General features: G+C 40.4%; 1 protein-coding gene and 1 long non-coding RNA gene across 2 annotated transcripts in view; both read right to left on the bottom strand.

The window, feature by feature from the left end:
- LOC133209103 (uncharacterized) lies at positions 1-22516 on the bottom strand. The gene is made up of 3 exons (XR_009724594.1): positions 22241-22516; positions 8830-8888; positions 1-1508 (listed from the first exon to the last, which is right to left on the bottom strand). It is a non-coding gene; the product is annotated as an uncharacterized LOC133209103 (long non-coding RNA).
- Positions 22517-22928: 412 nt separating this feature from the next.
- The window catches only part of MYZAP (myocardial zonula adherens protein), a 60301-nt gene continuing 57612 nt past the window's right edge, over positions 22929-25617 (bottom strand). The window contains exon 15 of the mRNA XM_061347497.1: positions 22929-25171. Within this exon, the coding sequence (XP_061203481.1) occupies positions 25040-25171 (132 nt within the window). The 3' untranslated portion in view covers positions 22929-25039. The remainder of the gene's footprint in view (positions 25172-25617) is intronic.

Raw genomic sequence — 25617 nt, 5'->3', positions numbered from 1 at the left:
CCTCTCAACAAAACCCACTCTCTTCTTCACGTAGTTCTTACCCTCAGTGTCCATACAAATCCCAGCCTCCTACAGCTAACATCAGGACTTCCCTGTTGCTCTTTAGCAAAAGTTTTGCTGCAAAACATCTAGTACACATACACTTTCTGTAGGCAACCTATTGTTTTAAATACCTGTTTGCCCAGGTATTCACGATCTAACTTTGGCAAGCACATCTCATATGTTATCACTTTTTTTTTTTATAATCTCCATTTTTAATTACATTTTGACTTTAACATCTGTTCTAAGCCTTGAAAGTACATTATATCCACTACAGGAAACAGTATGGAGTGGCACACAGATTCAGATCCTGAATTCTACCTAGTCTTGAATATTTTAAGATCATATTTCTTCCTCATTCTTTTTCTGCCAGTGAGTTGGAAGCAGAGCGTATTACACACAGATTGGTTGGTACTTTTTAATTCTAGGTCATTTGATTGAAATCTTTACTAGAAAGAGATGACAGATAAGAAACAGCTTCAACACAGTAGGAAACAAAACAAAATAACATTTTAGTTGAAAAGAGATAACTTGAAGGAATAGGGGGAATGACCAGTCATTATTTTTTACAGTAAAAGAATAAAGGAGAAGTACCATGTAAAATGACATAAGACAGAAGAATTTGTTACCATAGGATATGTGGAAGTCAAAAATGAGAATGTCTTATGAAAGGGATTTGATCAGTTCATGGAAGATAAATACACCTAAACATCATAACCCAGCACAAGATATTCTTAAGCTGCCAGTTTCCAGAATTCAGAGGGTTTATACCTGACTTTTTCAGAAACAGCGACTGTTGGTACTTCATTAAATGCATGGTTGGTCTGACACTGTGATTTTCGTTCTAAAACATGATTGGACAGAACATCTAATACAGCTACTTCATTTAATGATCTTCAACTATATCATTCATGGCACTGATTAGAATTCAGGCCCCTTCATCAATACACAGAGAATATCCCTTAGAAATTAATGGAACATATTTCCATACTCTATTCATCCTCCCACACAGAATTCCAGAAGACTCTACAATCCTATTTTATCATGCTTCTCAACAATTTACTCAGTTCTCTGCTGAAGTAAACTTGGTCCCATACCTTTCTTAAACAGCACAGAAAGTATTTCTTACCTTTAACTTTTATATTACTTGAAACTCTGTAATAACAAAACATAAATAACTAGTCATGTATTGAAAACCATGAGATAAATTTCATATGAAACCTTAGCACTTAGACATACTCAAATGAAGTACTTCATGTCCAATACAAACTCTATCTGACAGTATACCTGTAAGATCCAACACACTCTAGAGGTCAAACTCAGCCAAAAATGTGTTTCCTGATGAAGCATAAGACAAAGTCACAGCCCCAGAAGGAGGCTGTGGGTGGAAGAGAGATCGGGGCTGAATCATTCTTCTCCCAAAGTCAAGAAATTGTTTTGGCTTCTTCTTTGCTGAGGTCATTTTGTGTCTGCACAGATAATAATAAATAAATACATTGTAATCACTGTACTGAAGTTATTTGGGCTTTTGCAGAAAGCAAGGCTGGGAAAATAAGCTGGCAACTTTTTTGATGTGTCGCATGCCCAACTAAAACAAGCTTAATTACTATTTCCCTTATTCATCTATACTTGAAAAAAAAAGGAACTAACCACAGCTGGCATTAAACCCATAGTGTGTGGGAAGCTGTATAACATATCCACTTGGCAGATCATTCACAGGCTGGTCACAAAACTGACAAAGCAAATCCTACCCCAACACACCCTTGGCAATCAGTTCTCTTTCTGCTTATTTTTCTGTCTTAAATTAGTGTTCCAAATCCTATACTGCTAGCTACAACCTGCTAATTTTGTGTCATAGTTATGAACACAATACAATCATTAGAGGGTTTCTCCAGATGAGCCACCACAAAAATAAACCCCCCATTTTATTTTGCTTTGTCTTTCCTGAAAGGAGAAGTTTTTGATGTGGCACCTAAATTTGGATATCTACAGACTAGTGCAGCAAGCTACCTCTAATATCCCAGCTCCCTCTATAAATGTTAAACATTTTGGAGCTTCTATAGAAAAATGCCAAGGTTCAAAATACTAGAAATAATACCATGATACTTCCTGAAGTGGACCTTGTAAAGTCAATTCACCCTGGTGCAGCACCTTATGAATACATGCTATACAAGCAATACATACCTCAGGCTTCACACCATTTTATTGACAGTTTTTTGCCATTTCATCTGTACATTTATTTAAGTAGACTACTTAAATTAAAAATATACAGTATGCTGCTTTTCCTTTTTTAAGTTCTCAAAAGTTCTGTAGATCTCAGCCTTGTACCCAAGCCTTACAGGGAAAACAGACAAAGAAAGGAGACATAAGGAACCCAATTCACTTCAGTCATGAATGCACAACTTCTAAACAGTCAATGACTTTAATTTGACCTGCTTCAACACAAACCACTGAAAGCACCCAGATCTTCCACATACACAGAAAATAAAGTTTTGGCCGTCTTAACAGGAAAAACATCAACAAATGGAGTGAATGGGATAAAAACCTTTGTAACAGTATTGCCAGAATTAGAGGACTCCACATTCAAAGTTGACAAAAGATATTCTTAAGGAAAAAAACCATTCTTAAATCTTCCCTAGGGATGGTGGCACATCTCTAAGGATATCTATGAAAAAGCCCCCAAATCAATCTCTATTCACTTGTTTAACATGGCACTTCTTTGTTGCTGATGCCAATCAAAGATGCCAATTTACTTAACAGAAAGTACTTTAAGTTATCTTAGTAACATGACTGAATATTAACTATCACAACTACTACTTGAGGTCCACATCATGAATAGGAGTCAGGACATGGACCTTAGTACCTAAAGACCAAACAAGGCCAGGACCCCTTCTTCTAAGTACTGCCAAAGCCTGCATACAGTGAAGGAGTTTAAGACAACAGCACAGACTCAGGGAGGGATGGCACATACAAACAAGCAGAATGAGCAACATCAGACCACTCACAGTCATATTAGTTCTATATTTATGTATTTAATTTTAATGAGTAAGATAGTATGGCACTACCAGGACATACTATCTTACCAGGAGCCTAGCTAGCTGTAGTGAAAATGAGCTGTCTTTAATTTCCCATTCTTACTAAGCAGAAAACCCTGAGCACTACAAATATATATCTGCCACCTATGAGATTTTGCAAAGTTTTAAGAGGCAGGAACAATATATTTCACAACATGGGTTATGCTGTGAAGTTCCAGCTTCCCTGAAGTCCACAGCAAAATTCCCATTGACTCAAGCAGAGCCAGGACTTCCTATCAGTTCCCAAGAGGTCAGCTGTGCTGAGAACTGTGAGCTGTGTGCATTGAAAGAGCGAGTATCACCAACTCTTCAGCTTGCACTCACTCTTGTGATAGTTTTTGCATGTGGTAAGTTTAGCTTTGCATGCTTTACAGATCAAGAAGCCACCACGGCATTCCAGTTTTGGTTTATTTATTTCATGCAATAACAAGGCACGCTTAGATTCCATTTTCCAACCAAAAGTGCTGCAGGGATGGAAATTAGATAAAGCCTCATAATTCATCTGGTCTCCTACTCCCACCGCCACCACCTAGCTCTCTTTGTAATTACCCATTTGTTGCAGCTCAGTTACTAAAACTTTTCCCTGCTCCAAACAAGCTTCAAACCTTATTTCTTTCAGCTTCAGTTACACATTATCAACAGAGCTTAAACTGTCTTTGCCTTACTGATGCATGTAAGGAATCTGAAGACAAGTTTAGATTTGGATGAATTGCTGTCCCCATAGAGACGGCAGTTTACCAAAGAAAGACACTGCAGTTAGTTCTTTGGCAGCACTGCTCCTGATAGCTACCACCATCAGATCCTCTGGCCTCCAGGGAGGGTAACCAAAGCAGAGGAGACTAAGATAATCTGCATAGATGGATAGAGTTTGAGCTGTAGGAATTTTTGCATGTTTGGCTTGCACAGGTTCTTGGGAAATTTTCCTGTTTTTTCCATGTACGTGTTTTTCTACTCCCTGAATTTCACTTTGAGTTTCAGGTTTGAACAAGAATGTTAAAAGTTAAAATTGAAACTCACTTGAAAACATCAGGTTTCATTTGAAAAACCGTAAGGGGGCTTTAAGTCATTTGGAAGGTCCAAATTAAGGAATTTAAGTGAAACTTTGAACAGACAGTTTTATATTTAAATGCAGAGCAAAACTTGAAGGCAGGAAAGTGTTGTATGGTTCTGTAAGAAACATTTCATGCAATGGTTCTCCTGGGCTTACACTTGGTGCATGTGGAGAAATGTTCTCTCTGCACTCTCCTAAGATGTTGCAATACTCTAATATCCCAGATTATTTTTTCTTTAAGCCTTTCCTTAATCTCTCTCGTCCTTACTCTTTCTGGAGCAGAACCAGCACCAAAACCTTTGGGCAATGAACTTTTATAGTAATTCCACAGAAATCTCTTCTCTTATTTTAGGACCTAAGGGTTTCCCTGCTCATGGTTATGCACCATCTGTCATTATCTACAAAGACTAAAATGCCAAGGATGGCCTTCAGCTGTCAGCTCTGCCCCTCTGAACAGGGTGTTACAGGATGTCTCATTCAACATTTGCAGTCACAGGAGAGGGAAGATTCTTTCGTTCAGAGCAGGGAATAGCCTCCACAGCTGCAGAACACAGGAGGCCCAAGAAACTTCCTAAGGCCAGCAGCTGTGGAAGCAAATTTTGGCTGGATTGGTCCATTATTGTTGATGTACATAAGGCCTGAAAATCAGTATCAGGAAAGAGTGCACATGCAGAAAGACTCACTGTTTTTTCATATTTAGCTAAGTAACTGTATAATACTTAAAAATCTTGCTTTATTGCTGTGCTAAATATTGCCAGTATTAATAAAAACTTGCAGCAGGTCTTTGAGTGAAGTTATATTTAAAGGAAAGCTCAGACCTTCCACCACCTCCCTTTTCAAATAAACCATTCCACCAGCACAGTAACAATGACTTGAAGAAGTTGCCACACAACAAAGTTAAACTAAGTCAGACATCTCTTCTTTCATACAGTAGTATATATGAAGTTGGGAACATTCAATTTTTACTCTTACTGTGAATTAAGCACCAACTACTTAACATCCTATATTACCCAGCAATATAGCTGCATGCCCAATCTCATTGTAAAAGTGCATCCTTCAGAAGCTTCCTAGGTGACCTACATGAAGACAACAAAACCTAACGCTGTGTTCAGCACTGCATTATTTTAGACAGTCTGGCTTTGTCATTATGCACAACCTAAAGATGGGGAGATTTCCTGTCACTCTGCTGCCAAATTGCTTAAGCCTTCTTGTAAACATTATTTTTGCACCTTGCTTTCAACTCTCGTAACATGGAAGCAACTCTTGGCTAACTTTACACAGATGTGTGTTTAGCTCGTGACCCTCTGATATTCTCAGATGTAAATTCAGAACATTATTAGTAATACACATAATCCCAGCAAGGGCTAGGAAGACACAATCTTTTCATTTCCTTCCAGTTTCAGTGTGAACTGGAGTGACAAAGACTGCCCCTCCAAATCTAATGTTCTGCAAAGCAGTGGCAGATTCAGCATTCTCTACTTCGTACCTTGCAAACCAAGCCAAAACCTTAGAAACTGAGACTTGCTCAACTGCTGAACAAGGGGCAGAAACACATCCATTCATCAAGGAGAGCCAAAGAAGGAGTCAGAGAAAGCCAAAGCCACCAGTTTCCTCCTGCTGGCTATGCAACTAAGAAAGGAGCTCAAAACAATGGAGGCAACAGAATAGCATTACACTGGGGTCATTTGGTTTAGTTCCCAAATGGCTGCAAACAGATGCCTCTAAGTAAAATCTCCACATCACTGCTGCCTCATCACCCTGGAGCCACATACCCCATACTCAGTTTGGCAAACTGCTTCTCCTTGTCTGCTTAATCTACTCAGGCTGAGACACAGACAGCAATGGGCCTATGTGGGGGGCCCACAGACCCCCAGTGTTTTGGACCCATCCCTAGAACTGGTAATTATTCCTTTGGCAGTGCTTGGCTGCCAGAGAGCAACTCCCAGCCCACCCCTGTGGGGTTATGAGAAAAGTGCAGCTGAGAAAAGGACTGACATAGAATGGGTCAACTGATAAGCAGTAAAAAAAATCAAAGACCACTTGATAAGCACAGGAATAGAAGACAGTGAGGCAGGAAAGGACACTGGAGGACACTAAAATGGACAGATCACAGGAAAGGACAGAGAATTTGGGCAACAAGAACATAAGCGGAACACTATGACATGGTGGCTCCCAGTCTATGACTTGAAGGCAACAGACTGTAATGTTGCTTTGACACAGGAAATGAAAATATTCTGAGGACAACATGGAAAACAAAATACGGTGTTGCCAGCAGCTTGATACTGTCACTCAATGTGACTGATAAGCCAGCACAGGTTGAGAAGCTCAGCTCTACCTCCCTTAGCTAGAAGTTAAAATCATTCCACCCAATTCCCCTCCAAATTATTATTAACATTTTTTTTTCGTGGCTCCATCTCTGGTTAAAGGAATTTGGCTTTGGAGCTGGTCAGCTCTAGCTGGCTACATGTGTGGGAACACACTGTAGCCAGGATAAAATTATCACAGCCCATTTCCCTGCAGACAGGTGAATACCACATAAAATGTCCCCAGCACTGCCTGTGGCTGAGCAGTTCTCTCATCCTTAGTGCTGCTCATCTTGGTACCTTGCCAATGAGATAGTGACAGGCACATGGAGAGATGGTCAATGCTACTTTCTGGGCTGATCCTGTTTCCGAGGGTATAATTTTAAGTTGCAAAAGTGCAAATCTGCCACGCTTCAGAAGTTCCCAATATATCACAAAAAATTAGGCTCCTGCTGGAAATCAGATGAAGGAAAAGACCCTCCTGTGAGAACCAGAGGATTATAAAATTTGTTCATTTCTAACCAAATAAAGCCTGGATTGGTTATTCTCTGCTCCCCATTTCACATACATGGTGACTTTGAAATATTTCTGTTTATTTTATAATATGCAGCAAAATGAATGCTTCTTACATGCAGAAATAAACATCCCTTTTCCTCCCTTACACACACACACACACACACACACACACATGCACACATACACACAATTTCTAGTAAGAAACTTCCACATCCTTCCTTTGTGGTTGTGAATTCTTCTGGAACTGACACAATGCCCAACAGAGCCAACAGAACACTTGCCATTGCTTTCAGTCAGAATATGATTGTGCCCCTTTCCTGTAGCAGGCAGAGAGTTAATTGAACAGAGTTTGAAGATGTATTGTAGGAGACAGGAGTAAATCAAATTATATGAAAACATTCCCACGGTTTTGATTTACTTCACAGAATGAAGCAAAATATTAGACATCTTATATTACTTCATGGTTGCCTGGAGGGCAAATATGAGGTAAAGGTTCAGAAAAATCTAAAAATGTAGCAATAAGCCTCCTTCTACTAAGTTCTGTATAAGTTCTGCATTACTGAGAATACAGTATTATTCTAAGATGCTGAATAGCAGCCTCTAATCCTGTTTCAGAGGGCAATAGATTCCACTGGTTTAAATGGGCTATTCCTTTGCAAAACTGTAAGTGGAAAACGAGCTGTAATTGTAAACAGGACTCTCGAAGTGGTAAATTGAGCAAGATTGTAGCGTTGCTGACATCTACTGAGAGAAAGTGAAACCGCACATCTTAGAAAAGGGATGAGGGGAGACTTGCGCCTTACTTGGGGTTTTTTTCATTTTAATTTTCAAGCTCATTTTATGCATGCTTGCATATTTATTACTTACCTTGTATCAATATTCCACTGCTTCATTTAAGGTCCGCAAGTCAACAAAGACATTAAAGGGAACTTTTAGAAAGAAATATAAGGGACATTCAGGAGATGGCTTTATCCCTTAAATACTGAAGATTTATTCTTAGACTTGAAGAAGCCTGAATGCCCAGATTGACACACAGTATGAGGAGGCACACCTAGCTCATACCGACTGCACATAAAACCCTTAAATTTTGGCATCTGAAGCCAAAATCTACATAGTACAGAACACTGGATTTAGGAAACCATACTGCACAAGTGATATTGAAAAAGTATATATCATTTGTTTCCTATAGGAAATGGATAATTCAGCTAAACTATGGCAGGAACAAAAACATCACCACTAAGAGAATGGTACTCAAAATAACAATTCAGAGAGACTTTCTGATCTGTGTATTTGTTGTTACCGTGGCACATGGCAGTTACACCATTCAGGCAATCCCAAGAGAAGTTTTTGCTGGTATCTCATGCATTATAAAGTGCGCTTTTTCCCCATGCTGCAGAGAGAAGAATTCACAGCCATCCTTACAGCTGCAGAACAATAACCATTACCACAAATCTCACGTCTACAGATTTCATTCTAGAAAGTTAACAGGAAAGGTCTGTGTATCTCAGCTTGGGTAACAGCAAAACTAATGGGCAGGGGAAAGAAACAATACATAAAATTGTAATAGAGTTGGAATAAGTCAGGGTGACAATGATTGTGAGTGGATTTGTGTTTCACCACTTCTGAGCAACCTTCTCATCACTGAAGTTACACTGAATTTACAGAATTATAAATAAAAAATGATTTGGCCAATAAATATTTGTAACATAGAGCAGCACTATCAAGAAAGCATCTTTATGTAATTAGAGAATGCTTTTTGTAATAAGAGAAGCATCCAAAGTCAAAATTAAGTATCACATTACCAGATCTGATCTGTGATGAAGTTGTTATGAAATGCCTCTCTTACCTTGACAGGGACAGGATTTCAGTGTCTGTATGAGCTTTTCACATTTGTTTCTGCAGATTCTGAAATGAATATAAATGTGAGATCTTTGGCTCATGTTTCTGACGTATAAAATATCCCCAGTAGTAATTCTTGGTCACACAGGGCAATACCCCAGCTTTTTTAAGTGAGTAGGTCCAATAGATAAAACTGATACACATGCAGCTCCCACTTAACTTCTGCTTTGAGTATCACACATAGGTTAAAAACTGCAGTGCAGTGCTGAAAAACCTCTCCTAGTTGCTCTCTAACTGAGAATAACTCATTTCCGTTTATGGTGTAGATATCACCTTATAGTTTTCTTGGTACCTAAAGCTTGGCTTTTACATGCATTCTGACATGCCATAACCTTAGGAGGACTATGCAACTCAGCACTTATCACACCAGGGTCCTTCAGGATTCGTGCAGTCATCACTTGTGTCGGATGCAGCATACATTCTTATTGCTCATATTGGCCTCCTTAGAAAAAGTAGTTGCAGCTTTGCCTTTCATTCTGGAGTAGGAAAAGGTGGGTAATATAGCTTGTCCACCACAGCAATCCTTCAAAGAGCAACTAGAACCTAATCTTTCCCTTCCATGTGTTAGACAGGTTAGAAACCCAGGCTATGTTCTCCCTCTCCCCATGCCTTGTTAAACTGGATAACAGCTTCCCCAGGGGAGATAAGCTTATACCAGCACAGAATAGTTTGCAGGCCTGTGGCTAATTAATTCTTCAGAGACATACAAGACTTGAAGAAAATAGGTGCTCTGCAGTAAAGAGATTTAATTACAGCTGAATTCTACAATCACCTAATCATTGGATGGTGTGATTTCAGAGAAACGACAGCCACCTAACTTCTGAAAAGAAATTCCTAGGAACCTGTTCTCCTGTGAGACAGCAAATCCAAAGTACCCGTAGGTGCTTCCCTACTGGCTCTCTTTTTGCTTTCTGGTCTGATCTTTATCTTTCAGAGGGGGCTTCTCATGTGTTGTATAAGAAGCCTTGGCACTTAACTCTTGGCTGTACCTTCCACTCTGTGCTCAACTGAAAACTGCACAGCACAGTGCTCGGCACTGTAACATCTTAAGTCTCAGAAAAATCTCTTCATGAAATGCCATTTATACGCTCATACCAATGCACTTTCAATAGGCATTTAGGAGGGTTAAGTATCTAGGCAAGCTAAAATCCCACAGCCTGGTACTTGGATGGAGTTTAAATACAGTGTTGTATTTAAAAATACACATCAGAAATAAAGATGAGAGAGCAGATACAGTTGAACTGTTCCTGAACAGAAATAATTTCCTTATTTTATTATAAATCTATTTCTGATTGCCTAAAAAGAATGTTGAAACATTTGGCTTTCTAGAAATAACTTGGTTCCAAAGACGACTCTCTGAAAAGGCTCATTCTGGCTTGCACTCACTGAAAACCAAAGCACTCAAATTAATATCAACATTTTGGCAATTCTAATAACAGAGACTGCCAAAAGTATGTTGTCTATCAAACGTACACGGAAGAAAGATGTTAGAATATTAAGAACAGATGTCACAGATATCTTCGAAAATACTCATGCTCCCTAAGTACTCTGCAATGCAAGATGTATAAAAGCTCACGAAAGATGAAATTAATGCATTCTGCCCAAATGCTTCCAAATGCTGTATATGTAAGCTTACTTATAAAATATGTCCATTTGAAGATGTTAAAAATGAGGATCGTGTCATAATTTGATAATGGCCTTGTATCTCATGATTTAGAGCTTTAACAGTTCAATAACATGACTACTTTTTATAGTCTGTTATTGAGTATTCATTTACTTACATTTTAATCATTATTCTAGTGGAAAAGTTTACAAAAATCTCCTGTTAGAAAAAATTCTAAACTTGATGAAAGTAATCTTTACATAAAAGTAGCTTAGCACCTAAAATTAAAAGATGACTTAGAAAACCTAAATACCTTGACAGTTTATTTGAGCAGGCACAGAACATGCTTTCATCCTCTGCTCCAGTTATTTTCAGTATTGACAATTCCAAACAGTAAAAATTAAGCCAGCTTCCAAACAGAAAAATCACAGGGATGGGCTGATTTACTTATTTATTTAGTTGTGAACATAGGAAGCACTGGATTCTTTTTAACTGACAAAATTAAAGATTTTACCCCTAGATCTGATGTTCCCGTATCTCAGGCATAGAAAATCATCTTACACAAATGAAGCCAAAACTTTCATATATGACAAATTCAGGCAATGGAGTGTTAAAACAAAAAACAAACCACTCCTAAAACAACCTTAAGGAGTTCTATCAAATATGCCACCAACTTGTATTCATTTGAGCAAGCAGAGCCGCACACCACTAGCATTTATTTTAATTCTAAACGCGTGCGCTCGCTAAACTAAAATTAATATTTTCTGAGGTAAAAGTCTATTTGACTTAAAATTACTGTGCTGAGCTCAGAAACGACATACATAACAACAACATCACAACATAACAACAGTTATGTTTTGGATGATGTAAAAGCCAAGTAATAATGTAATAAACCAATACAATCATAACATAATGGTAGCAACAACACTGTCATTTTCTGTTCTCTCAAGTTTTTAAAACAGTGCTCATATCTTTTACCATGTCATGCTGACAGGATAATAGCAACACTAGACTGACAACTACAACAGTAACAGTTTTCTTGGCTGAGGGAGGCCTGGGGTGCCTCCACAGCTCCACAGGACTGTCTGGGGCACTCCAGCCCTGCCATGGAGGCCAGGTCTCCTCCAGCAGCACAGCCTGGACGTTTCCGTAAGCACCTGCATGTGTGAGGGATGCACTGAAAAGGGATAAATGTAAGCCTGTTTCTGTGAAGTACACATTTACAGGCTTTGCTGAAAAGGCCCTAAACCAGGACTTCCCTCTTTTTAAAATCATCCCCTTACAATTAACAGATGTGAAGACAAACTTGGTGTACATGACTTAATTTTTTCCCTTTGAATCACCTGGTTATATCCAGTTTCTGCAGCAACCGTGTTTACATTGGTGAGGTTTTTTTTCATTTCCCTCTTTTATAATGCAAAGCAGACGCGGTGCGTCTGATTTACCTCAGGAGGCGGGGGAGAGGAAGGGTGCTGCCGGCTCCTCCGCGGAATGCACTGAGGGGAGTGGAAGGGGCGCTGCGGTCGGAGTTATTTATTTTGTTAATATCTTCGGACCCCAAGGGCCCCATTCTCGTCCTCCCTGGCTGCTCTCCAGGCCGAGGCTGTCAGCCAGGGAGAGGATAATATCTTCAGGCTATGGCCCATTTAAAGTTCTTCCTCAGCTCTCACTGAGCTATTCCTGCAGCTCAGGGGAGGCTGCACCATCCTGGCTTGCCATGGCCACCAGGCCCAGGTGCTCCCAGGGCCTGTCCTCCTGTGCCTGCAGAGCTCAGGAGTCCTCCCTGAGCCAGCTGGTGCAGCTCCTGCTGCCTGAGCAGCCCGAGACCCGGGTGCACCTCAGCACCACTCTGATCTCCTCACCACGGGTCTTTCTGCCCCCTCACAAACAAAATCCCTGGGTCAGCCCTCGATGCCAGAGCCCTGGCCCCTGGCTTGCGGGATATCTGTCAGGGAGCCCTTCCTGCTCTCTGCATTTCCCCTCTTAAGATCCATAAGGAGGTCCAATATTTAATTAAAGTATCATGAAATAACTAGATATTTAATTACCTGATTATGTCAGACAGCCTAGCTTGGCTGAACATACAAATCCATGGAAAAATGTTTAATGTTGGTGTTGAGCTGTTACCCAGAAACTGCAAAGAGGCCAGGTATATGGAAATAGGAGTAATGTCAGGCAGGGTTGGATACACCTGTATTTTTCAGTAGAAGTATCAAAAGGCATTTGAAAACCCACTTAAACACTACCCAGAATTTATCTTGGTTGGTTACTCTGCTGACATAAGGGTACACTACCTAGCACAACATCATTCATTAGTAGGGCTTCATTAATTCAGGCAGAGCTCGATGCTAATGAGGCTATACTGCCTCCAGTGTCTTGACAAGTGAGCCAGCTTTCAGGGGTGCTGCCTGCTGTCATGTCCATGTCTCTAACGGCATTACACCAGGAAAGCACAAGCTAATTATATAAAACACTAGTTACAATTTTCAAACCCTAAAGCAAGTTACAAACAAGGCCATTTTTTGTGAGGAAAAAAAAGTATTTCTGGTTTCTCTCTACCTTAACATTCCTATGGAAGCCTTGAACTATTGGCACAGTGACAAAAATACCCCCACAAAATGCCTTGTATGACACAGCTCAGCTTTGCGGCAGGGAACGGGGCGATCACGGGGGAACACCAACTCTCCAGCCAGCAGCACAAATTGGCACTTTACTGAGGTCATGGCTCAATCAGACAGCAAGTCTGGTTTCAAACACCTAGTCTGGACCACAAACAAAACACTTCTGGGCAGGTGAAACAAATGCCTGCACCGGTTCAGACTGACTGCAGGAGTTCCACATTTGTTCCAGCTGACACTGGAAAACACCTTTCCCCTAGCAGGCTGTGTGCTTGATTATTGCCTGTTCTTATGCAGCTGGCATAAAATCATCAAGGCAGCGTAACCAGCACACTGTCTGCTTTACCTAAATAGACTACAGGAATAAGTTGTGTACCCATATAGTATCCTGGTTGAATTAATACTGTGGGGTGTTATACAGTACCAGTATTAAAAACAGTAAAATCATAACCTGGAAAAACACTTCCTGCTGCAGTGGCAGGCTGTGAAGTGGACAGTTTGTCCTTCAGTAAGTCTCCTGGTTCTCCACTAGCTAGATGCGGCCAGGTGGTCCTTGATCAAAGGCCTTTACAATGTATTAAATGCAATCTGATCCAGGGCAGCCCTGCAATATATAGCACTCCTACAAACATCCTCTTATATTACTACCATCCTAACTGCAGTGTCCAGGCAACAAAGTACGGATTTCATACCAAGTTCCACGATAAAGTGTAATCTGACTCTCCTGGCTCCTCTACTCCCACCAGTAAAGCTACTTAGACATCAATTTAGCAGGGAACATGGAAGCATTCAGTATAGGCAAGGTTTAAGGATCAGCGTCATGCTCCCTTTCCTAGCACATGGCTGGAAAAGGCATTTTAGGCTTTCATCCTGAAATCTGTATCATTGATTCTTAAGGCCTCCAAACATTTTGCAGCTATCCTTTCTTACACACAAACACCCAAAACACACTGAGTTCTCTGGAGCACTTACCTTCTAAGCTGTGGCAGAGAATTATAGGCCACATACACAGGTTAGACAGATGTGACACAGGCTGAAACACAAACTGCTGCTCCCCCACAGGCCTATGAAACTTTATCTCTCATCTCCCTGTTTTTAAAAGGTCAAATATGTGCAGTTCAGGTGACAGTCTCCCATAGATCCTCAATCCACCAGTAAAGCAGAGCCTGATTTCTCTAGCACAAAACATGAGGCAGAGCCCCTTTTCTGTGGTAAAAGGGTATGATACCTTGTAAAACAGGCATAATGGGTGAAATCTGAAGTGGTGCTTTTCCAATTCTCTTTACACTAAAAACCAAACACAATTGATAACCCTGAGCAACTACTTCAAAGATAGAGAACAGAGCTACTCTAAACAACTGGCTAATAAAGTAGCAAATTGTGGCTTTACCATCTGGTGAAATATTTACTTGATTACAATTTTTTTCTACATCTTGCTTTTTTTCTTTTTTAATCTTTCTCTGCAGAATAAAAATACCTAAACAGAGCAATGACTTTAGATTTTAAATGTACATGTCAAGCGTCTCAACAGCCATTCAGTACAAACCTATAAAGTTTACTTCCTCTCTACTGCACAGCAGTTTGAGTTAAGGGAGGGGTCAAGACATCCAACTCAAGCTCTTCTGCCTTTACATAAAGCATAAAAAGCACGCATAAAGAGAATTTACATCTGCTACAAATAATTTGAAGTTAATTTTACTACTACTTTCTATCAGCATTTTTCATTCTTGGAAAAAAGTAATCAGTGTTGGAACAGGGCACAGCTGATAAGTAAGGCAGTTACCCACACTGCTCCATCCTTTCAGCAAGCTTAGAAAAAACAAACTGAAGGAGGAAACCAGAACTGTCAATGTACTTCAGATTCAAGATCTGATGAGCAATTTCCATTAAATTTAATAGGATTTAAGGTAGCCTAGGGTAGCCAAACCAGATCCCCAGGTTTTAATCACAAATAGAACTGAAAAAAGTGGCTGCTCTGTAAGAGTGGTATGCTGCAGCTACAGCATGGGGCAGAACAGCAGCAGCAACACATCCTGATCACCCATGTACCTAGGTAGCACAAAGCTGTTCTCCACAGTCAGTACTTTGCCCAGTGGAATTTTAAGCACCTGCAGATGAGAACCTAACACTTTCTCATGGAGGACCATTCAACAGATAATTCCTATTACAAGAGCTTTTGCTTAATTGTCCCAACCTACATTTTCCTCTTAGCTTTATCCACTCAGCATTCCTCAAATGCATCTAAGTAATAAACCTCTAAATAATTTGTCTTCCTCCTCTGTTCCTATAACAATGAATAGATTATACTGTCTGAACTATAACACTACAAATTTCCGGTGCACAGTTTTAGCAATGAAGAATTAGGTATTATAATAAATACCAGGTTAAAGCTAGGGGAAATTAATTACCAAGCTATAGATCAATGAGCAAGAGGTGAAACTGCTGAAGAGATGCTCTTATTAGATTATCAGACTTAAGGCTGATTTATAGCTTCCTTATCCATCATTTTTATAGTACATAGAAAGGGTTACAAAGCACAAATTGCCTTTTTTTAATTAACATTGAAGTTTTAGATAGGCTCAGATCAGGGTAACCAGTCTTGTTACCATCCCCCTGCTCCCCAAAAAAACATGAAAGCAGAAAATATATTTTATTGATTTGGGAAGGCTATGACAGAGTGAATAGTTCAACACACTTGTCAGCCTGCAGCTTCCTAATATGGCTGCCTATGATTTGCCCAGAAATGACAAGAAGCTGGGGAGCAGCCCTGCTAAAAAGGCCCTGAGGGTGTTGGTAAAGAGCACGCTGCAGGAGCCAGAGGTGTACCTGTTCAGGCTGAAAAAGGGAAGACTTCAAGAGGATCGAACAGTAGTCCTCCAGCACCTACAAGGAGGCCATCAGAAGACAGAGCTAGGCTAAAACAAGAGAGGCTCAGAGTGGGTTTAAAGAAGAACTCCCCACCACCACAGGTCAGAAGACAGTAATAGACAGGAACGTGTCACCCTGAAAGACTGTACAGTCTCCATCCTTGGAGGTTTTCAGTACCAGAGCTGACTCCATTTTGCATGAGGTCCCTTCTAACCTGAACTGCCATATGAACCCAAGCCTGATTAAGGACACAACAGCTTTGACATCTAGCATAATAGGGACACGCCGAATTGTACTCAAAACAATTCAGCCTCTTCCACCTCTGAAAGGGACGATGACCTGTAGGTCAGGGTAAAACATCGGTTCCCTAAAACTTAACCTGTTGGTATGGCATAACTCAACCAGTGGCTCAATAGCATTAGCAGCCAGCTTACATTAGTATTCCTGCTAGTGACAGCCAAGGTAAGAAACTATAGGAAGATGTACTGATGTTGAGAACCTAGGCTGTGAGGAAACATAAGTTACACTGAAAGTGACAGTGAAGATTTCTAAATCTTGAATAGTCTTCAGAAGAAACCTTCAGCTTGTCCAGGGCCCTTGGCAACAGAGACACAAATTGTCTTAAAATAATAAAAATAATTAAAAATATAATTTTAAAAAAGCATTAATGTAGTAGCTTTAATACATGTCAATAACTCCTCAGCCTCAGAGACATGATTCATTTATTCTGAAATAAGCGATTTTGCACTTGTCTCCCACACAAGAGGCTTTTCTAAGGAATATAGAAGTTGGACAAAAACTGAGCATACTTTTACTAGCCATTCCCTCACCACAGTTGTAGTACCAGGATCAGATCTGGACTGCAAACAGTGTTTCATTTAGTCTTGTAACTTCATTGCTACCTCTTTTAAACATTTCAGTGCATATAAATACCACCGTCTGTAAGGAATACCATGTTCTTAGCACTACCTTGCTGCCATAAGTAAAAAAAATAAGAAAAACATCTTTAAAAATATTGAGAATAACTTTTAAAATTATTACCATTTTCAGTACAATTTTAGTGGTTACCAGAGCTGGAATGAATTACAGTGCATTGCCAGGATTTTCAGAAAAAGCTCTTCCACCCCAGGAAAAGTTCAGCTGCATTCTGCTTTAATGGCTCTTGGCAAGCTTGCACTATTGTTTTTGTACAAACAGAAGTAAATTTGATACAAATAAAAAATGGAACTTTATGTGAATGTAGCAAACATCAAATTCCTTAATCTTCAAAAGAAATTCTATCCCTGAATAATTAACTATGATATATTTATAAAACTAGAATAATTGAAAACAGAATTCTAAGTTGATTCATGTGGACTGCACTGAAATATTTATTATTGCAAGTCCAGAAGATCTGTCTGGGTTTTGTCACTGGAAATGTCTAAACTCAGTGTCCAGATGTTTATTTAAGTTGCTCCCACATAGTTCTAATATCAATTACCAGGGGTTATCAGAGAGCATCACTGTGTATCTTCCTTGACTAATATTCTCATTTCTTCTGCATCTTTGATGTTTTGTTTCATTAAAATTCCTGGCTCCCAGCCACAGAAATCTGCCATGCAGGCAAAAAACTGGTCTGCAGACATGACACATGATGATGCCCATTGTCTGTGCAAGGATAATATTTATCATCAGCTATCATTTAAGCAGTTCTATAATCAGTACAACACCAATTTAAAGCAGCTCAGAGAAATACATGTGAAACCAGGGAATAAGAACTTCTAACCAATGTGAAATAACTTGGGTCAGTAAAAAAAGTATTACTGCATTGAATGAAGATTTCTGTGAGTCTGTATGTGGGATTTTTTTTCCCCTTCAGGAAAAAGCTGGGGGAAAGCCACTGACAAAGTAATTTCACACATAATTACAAGTGGAATTGATGGATCTGTAACTCTGGAAACCACAATTACGTTGAGATTTTTATAGTAACCAGGAGACAACACAGGCCACTTGTAACAGTGACTTGAACAGAAAGAGCTTATCACACAGTCTCTTAAGATTTCCTACATTCAAATGAAAATAGTCGGCTAACACAGCTTATTTTATATATACACACATAGATGTGTATGCATGTATACATATATATGTGTATATATGTATATATACACACATACACACAAAATTTGGTTGCCCAAAACCAGTTGGTTCATTTCGTTTGTAGGAAAATTCTACAAGATTATCTAGGCAAGATTTAAAGATCTGTAAGAAAACAGAAGAAAATCAATGCTAATTCAGTATAAATGGAAGCAGAGATAAAAGAGGGTTCTTCTATCTGGAGGGGGCCTACAAGGATACTGGAGAGGGACTCTTCATCAGGAACTGTAGTGATAAGACAAGGGGTAATGGGTTTAAACTTAAACAGGAGCAGTTCAGGTCAGATATAAGGAAGAAGTTATTTATTGTGAGGGTGGTGAGGCACTGGAACAGGTTGCCCAAAGAAGTGGTAAATGCTCCATCCCTGTCAGTGTTCAGGGCCAGGTTGGACAGAGCCTTGGGCAATATGGTCTAGTGTGAGGCGTGGGTGACGGGGTTGGAACTGGATGACCTTAAGGTCCTTTCCAACCCAAATCATTCTGTGATTCTTAGAGGGCTGGACAAATAGTGGCTGATGCCACCTCATGTTTTCATATTAGTACATTGGTACTAACAACACGTTCCTCCCTTAGTGAGGAATGTCATCCATTTTAGTTCTGATCAACCAGTAAGAGACAGACACCTGATGACTTCAATGGAAAACAGTCTACATGACTTGGAAATGTAAATCTCAATGATTATGTAATTTAACTTCTCTCCCTACACTGTCAGTTTGAGGAAGTGTACCCACCTACCAGAAAAAGCCCCAATAGCAGAACCTTCTGCCTTGCTGAGAGTCATTCCCCTTCACCAAGATCGTCAACATATGTCTTTACACTTTCAGATTCAGCTGTGGTTCTGTGTGTGCCACAAAAAGTCCCATAGCTTCCTACAGAATAGCAAGTTTTGCCATAGAATTTGCGATCACTGCAACACAGGTTGCATGCAACCTACATGCACGGGGAGGGCAGTGCTGACACTACCTTCAATTCAAGAGATGGATGCAGGAGATCACATGCTGTTAGAACCACAGCTACATTACTGACACCACTGTCTGACTAATCTGAGTATACGTTACTAGCATCAAATAACAGCTGAGAAAACTTTTTCCAGGGGGAAAAACAAAACCAAAAATAACCATGACACACCACCCAAACAATGAAACCAAACAACAGAAGACATGGACAGCGATTTTGCCAATTGAAATTTCTATTCAGAAGTGTACAAAGAGTACCTCCTATCAAGTGCTTAGCTTCGGAGACTCAGCAAAACCTTGGACTGCAACTACTTGCCACATTGTATCACTGCCTTGATCTAACAAGCAACTACATTAATTCCAGCTGCTTGGATAGAGGCAGGAAATATGAATATGTTCATTAAACATTATGGCCCCACTTATCTCCCTCATGATTTCAGTGGAGATGTGCCAATTCAATGCATGATGCTATTATGGTCCCCAATATCAAACCTGAAAGAAAAGCAATGAGGGTGTCACTTCTTACAAATTTCCCTGTCAAAAAATCTCCCCTACTTGCTGCTGGAGGAGAGATCTAGTCCTATGCAGATGATTAAAAGTTAAATACTTTGTTCAATGATTTTAGCAAGTTGAAAATCACTTTGCTTCCCACACACATTTCAATGTGCTCATTTGCGTCTTTTCCTCACATTCAGTAATTGGTTCACAACTGTTATTCACAAATTCCCTTGCACACAGAGATCAAACAAAACACAGAGCCAATATCCCAGTTCAACAGAGCGCTTGCTCAGAAGTGTTCCTAGAGGAACCAAACTCAGAGTTCAGTGCATGCTTTCATGCTTCACCAAATCAAGGGCCAATTTAATAAAATGTTAATAACCAAATTACCAAAACAGTTGCTTTAAACAAGAGATGACCAAAGGCCTCCAAAGCTTTGCATACATATGGAGAAATAATTACAGTATTTACCAAGGAGTCAAATGGAGTCAAGCACCATTATCCCACAGAAAGTCAATGTGAGTGCAAAACATTTGGACCAGTCAGCTAACACTTGCCTGCCACAACATCAGCAGTGACACAGTACCGCAGAAGTACGAGAATAAAACACAACCATTGGCTTACTGAAGAAGAAAAAACACCAGCACAACAAACCAAATGTTGTTTTCACACAGATGTCTTTTCTACTTCCCTTCTCCTCCCAAAACGTGGGAGTTCACAACCTAAAAACAAACAAAGGAAACCAGGAAATCTCAGTGGCAATCTCCACATATACCACCCAGCCTAAGAGCAGTTGACTGGCAACAACAGATGACCACAAACTCAGGAAAAATACAGTTCAGTCAGCACCTCCCTGGAACAAGAGCACACCATGCAAGACCTGGAACGGGTGTCCTTACAAGACACTTCAGAGAAATTACACTTCTTACTCTGAAAAAGAAACAAGGCTGGCAAAGCAGAATAAAGACCTCTTTTCCTGCAGCAGAATGCATAGGGTGGGGCATAGCTTCTTCCAACAGAGAAGTCTAATTCCCTCTCCCTTTAATGCCACTCAGCCAAGAATTTGCTGCAGTTCCCCCAGCCTAAGGGTACTCCTTGCAGGCAGTAACCTGCTAAACACAGATAACGAGCAAGATGCTACTAAAATTAGGCCAAAAATGTTCTGGATAGGGTCCTTCTACTGATTATTTTCACTGGCAAACCCCAGCAGGGCACACAACTCGGATTACAGCTGGCCTCCTGGATCCAGGGAAGTGGTTCTACAGCAGTGCTGCACAAAACCAGCCAGCAGGCCAGATTCCCACCTACAACTGAGGCTATTCAGGTCCTACCTCCTCCTAAGATTGCGAAAGGCTGCCAGCTTGTGGCGTGTCTGCAATACAAGAATCATCTCTGAGTTCCATACAGAAACCCCCAAACTACTGTTTGGGGCTGCTCATGGAGCACAAGCAGCTTTTGCCATGGCTTCAAGCTCCAGTTTCAATTGCTCAGTCTGTAGCATCTGGATATTCGTTTCCCCAACTCCTGATACTACATCCCTGTGGCACGCTCAGAAATTCCACAGCACAGAGCCATGGTTTTCACATTCTCTCAATTTGCAGACCCCATTTCCTCCACCCAGGAGCCTGCAGCTTACTGTCAGTGATTTCTGTTTTGATTGCATGGCCCTTAGAAGCAGCCCACAAGCCACCAAACTACAAACAGAACTGCTGACCCATCAGCTAGGTTTAACTAAAAACTACAAAAAGTAGGTTTTATGCATCTTTTCTACCCTTAGTCCCACACAAAATACAGCAGCATTTAGGTCTTCCTCCTTTCAAATGCTATTTCCCAAATACTTAAATCCTCTAGATCATGTTACTGCCATCACAGGTAGCAAACCAGATTGCATGTTCTGCCCCTCAGGAAGTGTTACCAGCTGTACACAGATACTCTATTACAGTGCCTTTCTTCCATGCAGTTTGGGGATTAGGTACTCCTAACAATACAAAAATCAAGGGGTACAGCTGCTGCTGCAGATACCTGCATCACATGCTATAGCACTCAGATTTGCCTGTCTGTGCCATCTTTCAGACCTGTATGACCACCCAGATTTAGGTTTTACAGACTTGTTCTCATCTATTTGCTTTCCCAGAAGTTTTCTTTCCCTATATTCCAATTGTTTTCTAAATCCACCTCCAGTGTTTTCCTTGTGGAGCACTGAAGCAAAAAGTTCCACTTTCCCCCCCAGTGTGACTTCCTAATTTGCACAGTCAAAACATTACTCACAAAAGGAATTTCAGAAACATATTATCAATTCTTTGTTTTCTACTGGGTTAACAGCCCCACTCCTAGAAAAGAGAGTGAGCTCCTCAGTTCTCAGCATACTTCTTGAAATGTTCTGGAAATGAACAACAGTGAAATACACAACAGCAACACCACAGAGGATCAGCAACTTAACTTGGTACAACTAAACCATTCTATGATTCATCCTCTTGTTCTATAACCCGTTACAAACTTCTGGATTGCACATCCTCCTTAACATGGAGGACTCTTATTTGTACCCAACTCTTTGCTTTCTTATCACTCACAAAACCTTAATTCAAAGTACATACCTGTGCTCAGAACCCAGGACCAGCAACCCCATGAAAGCTACAAGTTTTGAAGCAATCCAAACCCTCTGATAATAACTTAAAATCCATACCTTAAGCTTGGTTTTGTATTCACATAGCACTCTCTTCCACAAAGGCTCTACCAGCACCGTACTGAACAGCTGCTACTTGTAGAACAAATATATAATGCACTTCACCTGGTATCAGTGATTCCACCCCACCTCCCCTTAAGGGTAAAGTTTGCCCATTTAGTGGATCCACTCCGGCAAAGTTCCAACATGTTGAATGCTACCAAAATACAGATCAAGAAAACTGCCCGTGCTTCACAATGCTTAGAGAGCAGAAGTAAGCCTTAAAAGCACAAGGAAAGAGCAGAAGCCTGTGTTGAGCTAGATTTTAGTGATCTAGAAAACAAATTCTTAACTATATAACTTCATGTAAATTCCTTCAGCACAGAAAAGCCAGCATAGAGAAAACACACACAATAACTTTAAAAGGGGTGACTGCACAGTCAGGACAGGGACAAGAGTGATGACGTTAGTAAGAGGGAGAGATGCAAACAGGTCTGGAAGTGGTAACTTGTGCTACAGCAACACCCAAGGGAAATCCAGTTCTGGTCTTCTGGACCAGAATTAAGGACCTCTGGTCCTTAAGCAGAACAACAGACCAAAATAATGGGAAGACTGATTATGAGGCCCAGCTGAACAAGCAGGTGGTAGCACGAACAATGGCTGTTTGAGAGGTGAACCACAGCCACAAGAGAGGAGGCGTCCACTGACCTATGGAGTCAGACGCACACGCTGAAGGAAGTCTTTCTGCTGAGGGCTGAAATACATACAGCTGAGGATCAGATAGGCCATCAACACAGGTGCTGAGGGATGAATAATGACTGAGTATGTGCCCAAAACAGTGCTGACAAAGACAATTGATGGTGAGAAACTGGGAGGATGGAGCAGGAGCACAGAAAAGAGGAAAAAAAACTAAACAGTAGGGGGTGGAACAAACCAGGAAAAAGCACTAAGAAGCAAAAAAGGAAGATATAAGGCCTGGAAGTGGCAAATCTTGCACAGTCTGAAAACAAAATATGAAATAAGAAAGCCTCAGCAGGAGGGCAGCTGTGGCAAAAACATGAAGACACGCAGGTCTCTGTGAGACACTGAAGTGGCTGAGAACATATGCAGGTGCACAGCTGGCATTTAGATGGAGTTACAGAAATCAAGAGAAGACAGCAATAGCAGGAGGATGCATGACACTTGGCAGAAGTTAAATGCAGACACAAGAAGTGGTATGTCATATGAAAGGGAATGGGTGGTGCAGGGATGCAGAGTATGAATTTGCTCTAGTGACAAGAAGTAAGTCTTATAAGGAAAAGTGAAGAGCAAACAGCTGATGAGAAGGCAATAAACAATGAGAACAAGAAACCTGTGACAGGGAAGAGTACAGCAGTACTCCTATATAGGACTATAGGGGGGATCACAGATAAACAACCGATGAGCTAGTCAAAAAACACCACATACTGGCTTAGCAGCAGTTCCACCTGTCAAACTGCTTTGCTAGGGTATGGACTGCGCCACAGGAACTGCCTGGGAGAGGCTGTGGAGCATCTGGGAGAGAGTTCCTGCCTGCTAGTAAAGTGCTGTGTGCACTCAAGAAGTTGCAGAGACTTTAATTGCTCATTTCTAGATGATGTTGTGCAGCTTTTTGAAGGACTCACATGTGGAGCTCCATTGGTTTCCAGAGACACCATTCCTGCAGGAATATGTACATATGCAGGGAGAGCCTTGTGCACAGAGCCACCCTGCAGACACAGCTATTGCTGTGTCTTGGAAAACAGATGTTGCCAGGCTGTACATGGCATCTCTGAGGTTTGTATTTTAGAACTGAACTCATGCTAGGCCTCCAAAATCCTAGCCAACAGTGGAGTATCATTGTGAACTACTTCCCAGATGTGTTCCTTAGCTTTCAAAATTCATATTAAAAGGCAGAAAATGTTATTTTAAGGAAGACTTTTTTTTTATCTTCAAAGAAAGCTAAAACTTCAACACATACAGAACATCTTCTCGAAGAACACCAGAGGACAGATCTCTTAATTTACAGATTTGTACTATGAAAAAAATAGTACTCCAAACTATTAAAGCAGTGTGCAAAAACATGGAAACCCACCAAGACCTTTAATAAAAATGCCAGTCTTCAGAGTAACTTGATGTCTTGATGTGCTTTGCAGTAACAACCAAAAATGAAACAGCAGAGTCCCTTAAAGCCCAAACAGAATTTGAGTTACAAAATAATTTGAAATTCTTACCTATTTATATCATAAGGACAGAAAGTGTTATTCTAAGGTGCAGGCATAGAAAAACAAGCTCTCGTGGTAAGAAGCTAACTTACAGCCTATCACTCATTTACTGTAGATGTATGGGCATGTATTTTTGCCATATGGTAAAAACAAGGTAATCTTCAATAGAAGAAGTATCCCACATTTATACAAGGCAAGAGCTTTCCTGTCTGCAAGCAGTTTACAGGCACTTTAGTTTACTTTATGGACATGTGTGCCAATGCCCTGTGCAACTGCATTTCTGCACAGAAGGAACTTTCTCTTGTAGGTGACTCATCACAGCCTGCAAAAGTGTATTAAAGAGTTCACTTTGCTGTAGTTGAAAACTATGGGGCAACTCCATAAGGATTAACTGCCCCAAGTGCTCAAAAAACAGTCCCCAAATAACACCAGGGTTACCACTTATGAGGTTTATACTGAAACCTGCCCATCGCTGTAACGTTAACATTTTAAGAAAACAACTACTAGATAAAGCATTCTCAATATCCAGGTTTGGGTTTTAAGAAGTACTGCATAAAGATCTATTACATGGCTCATCCACAGACATCCCTGCTCGAATTCAGTCCTCTGCTGAAGAATAATCTTCATCTCTTCCATCTCTGTATTGCAGAACCCCCTCTGGTTCAAACCTAAGCATTTTTATATTCAATCTCTCTGCAAGCTTCTGTGCTGCAAGCTTGGCTTGCATTTCCTAGGAAAGAAAGGAAAAATGACACAAGTTAGAAAAAGCATTTTTAACCTGGTCATGAAAAAAAATAGTATACTGAAGTATAAACTTGACATAATGATACCAGTAATTGCAGAGTGGGCTTACTTAAACGTAACTAGCAAAGAAATTTCAGCTCTAACTTCACACTTAAACATGACTGTGCTATTAATATTTGAAGATGCAAGAGTTTGAATTGCTCATGTGGCAGTCCTCACCTGTGATACACTAATGTGGGCTTTAACAGAACAGAATCAGTCCATGTAAGAGAGCAGCTGTGCACAGTAACCATTTAGCAATAGCAGTGCTTGACATTCAGCAACCTCAGCAAAAACCTTTCCTTTTTCCAAATAAATTACCTCTCTTATAGTGTCACGATGGCTAAATTAGCAAGTGCTTTTAAAACAATAAGGAGCAACAAACACTTTTAC

Source organism: Neopsephotus bourkii, unplaced genomic scaffold, assembly GCF_033783945.1.
Source record: "Neopsephotus bourkii isolate Nb327-2 ecotype Australia unplaced genomic scaffold, CSIRO-AGI_Nbou_v1 NB_318, whole genome shotgun sequence".
Taxonomy (NCBI): Eukaryota; Metazoa; Chordata; class Aves; order Psittaciformes; family Psittacidae; genus Neopsephotus; species Neopsephotus bourkii.
Note: the sequence above shows the minus strand (reverse complement) of the source record. Positions and strands in the feature narration are given on the sequence as shown.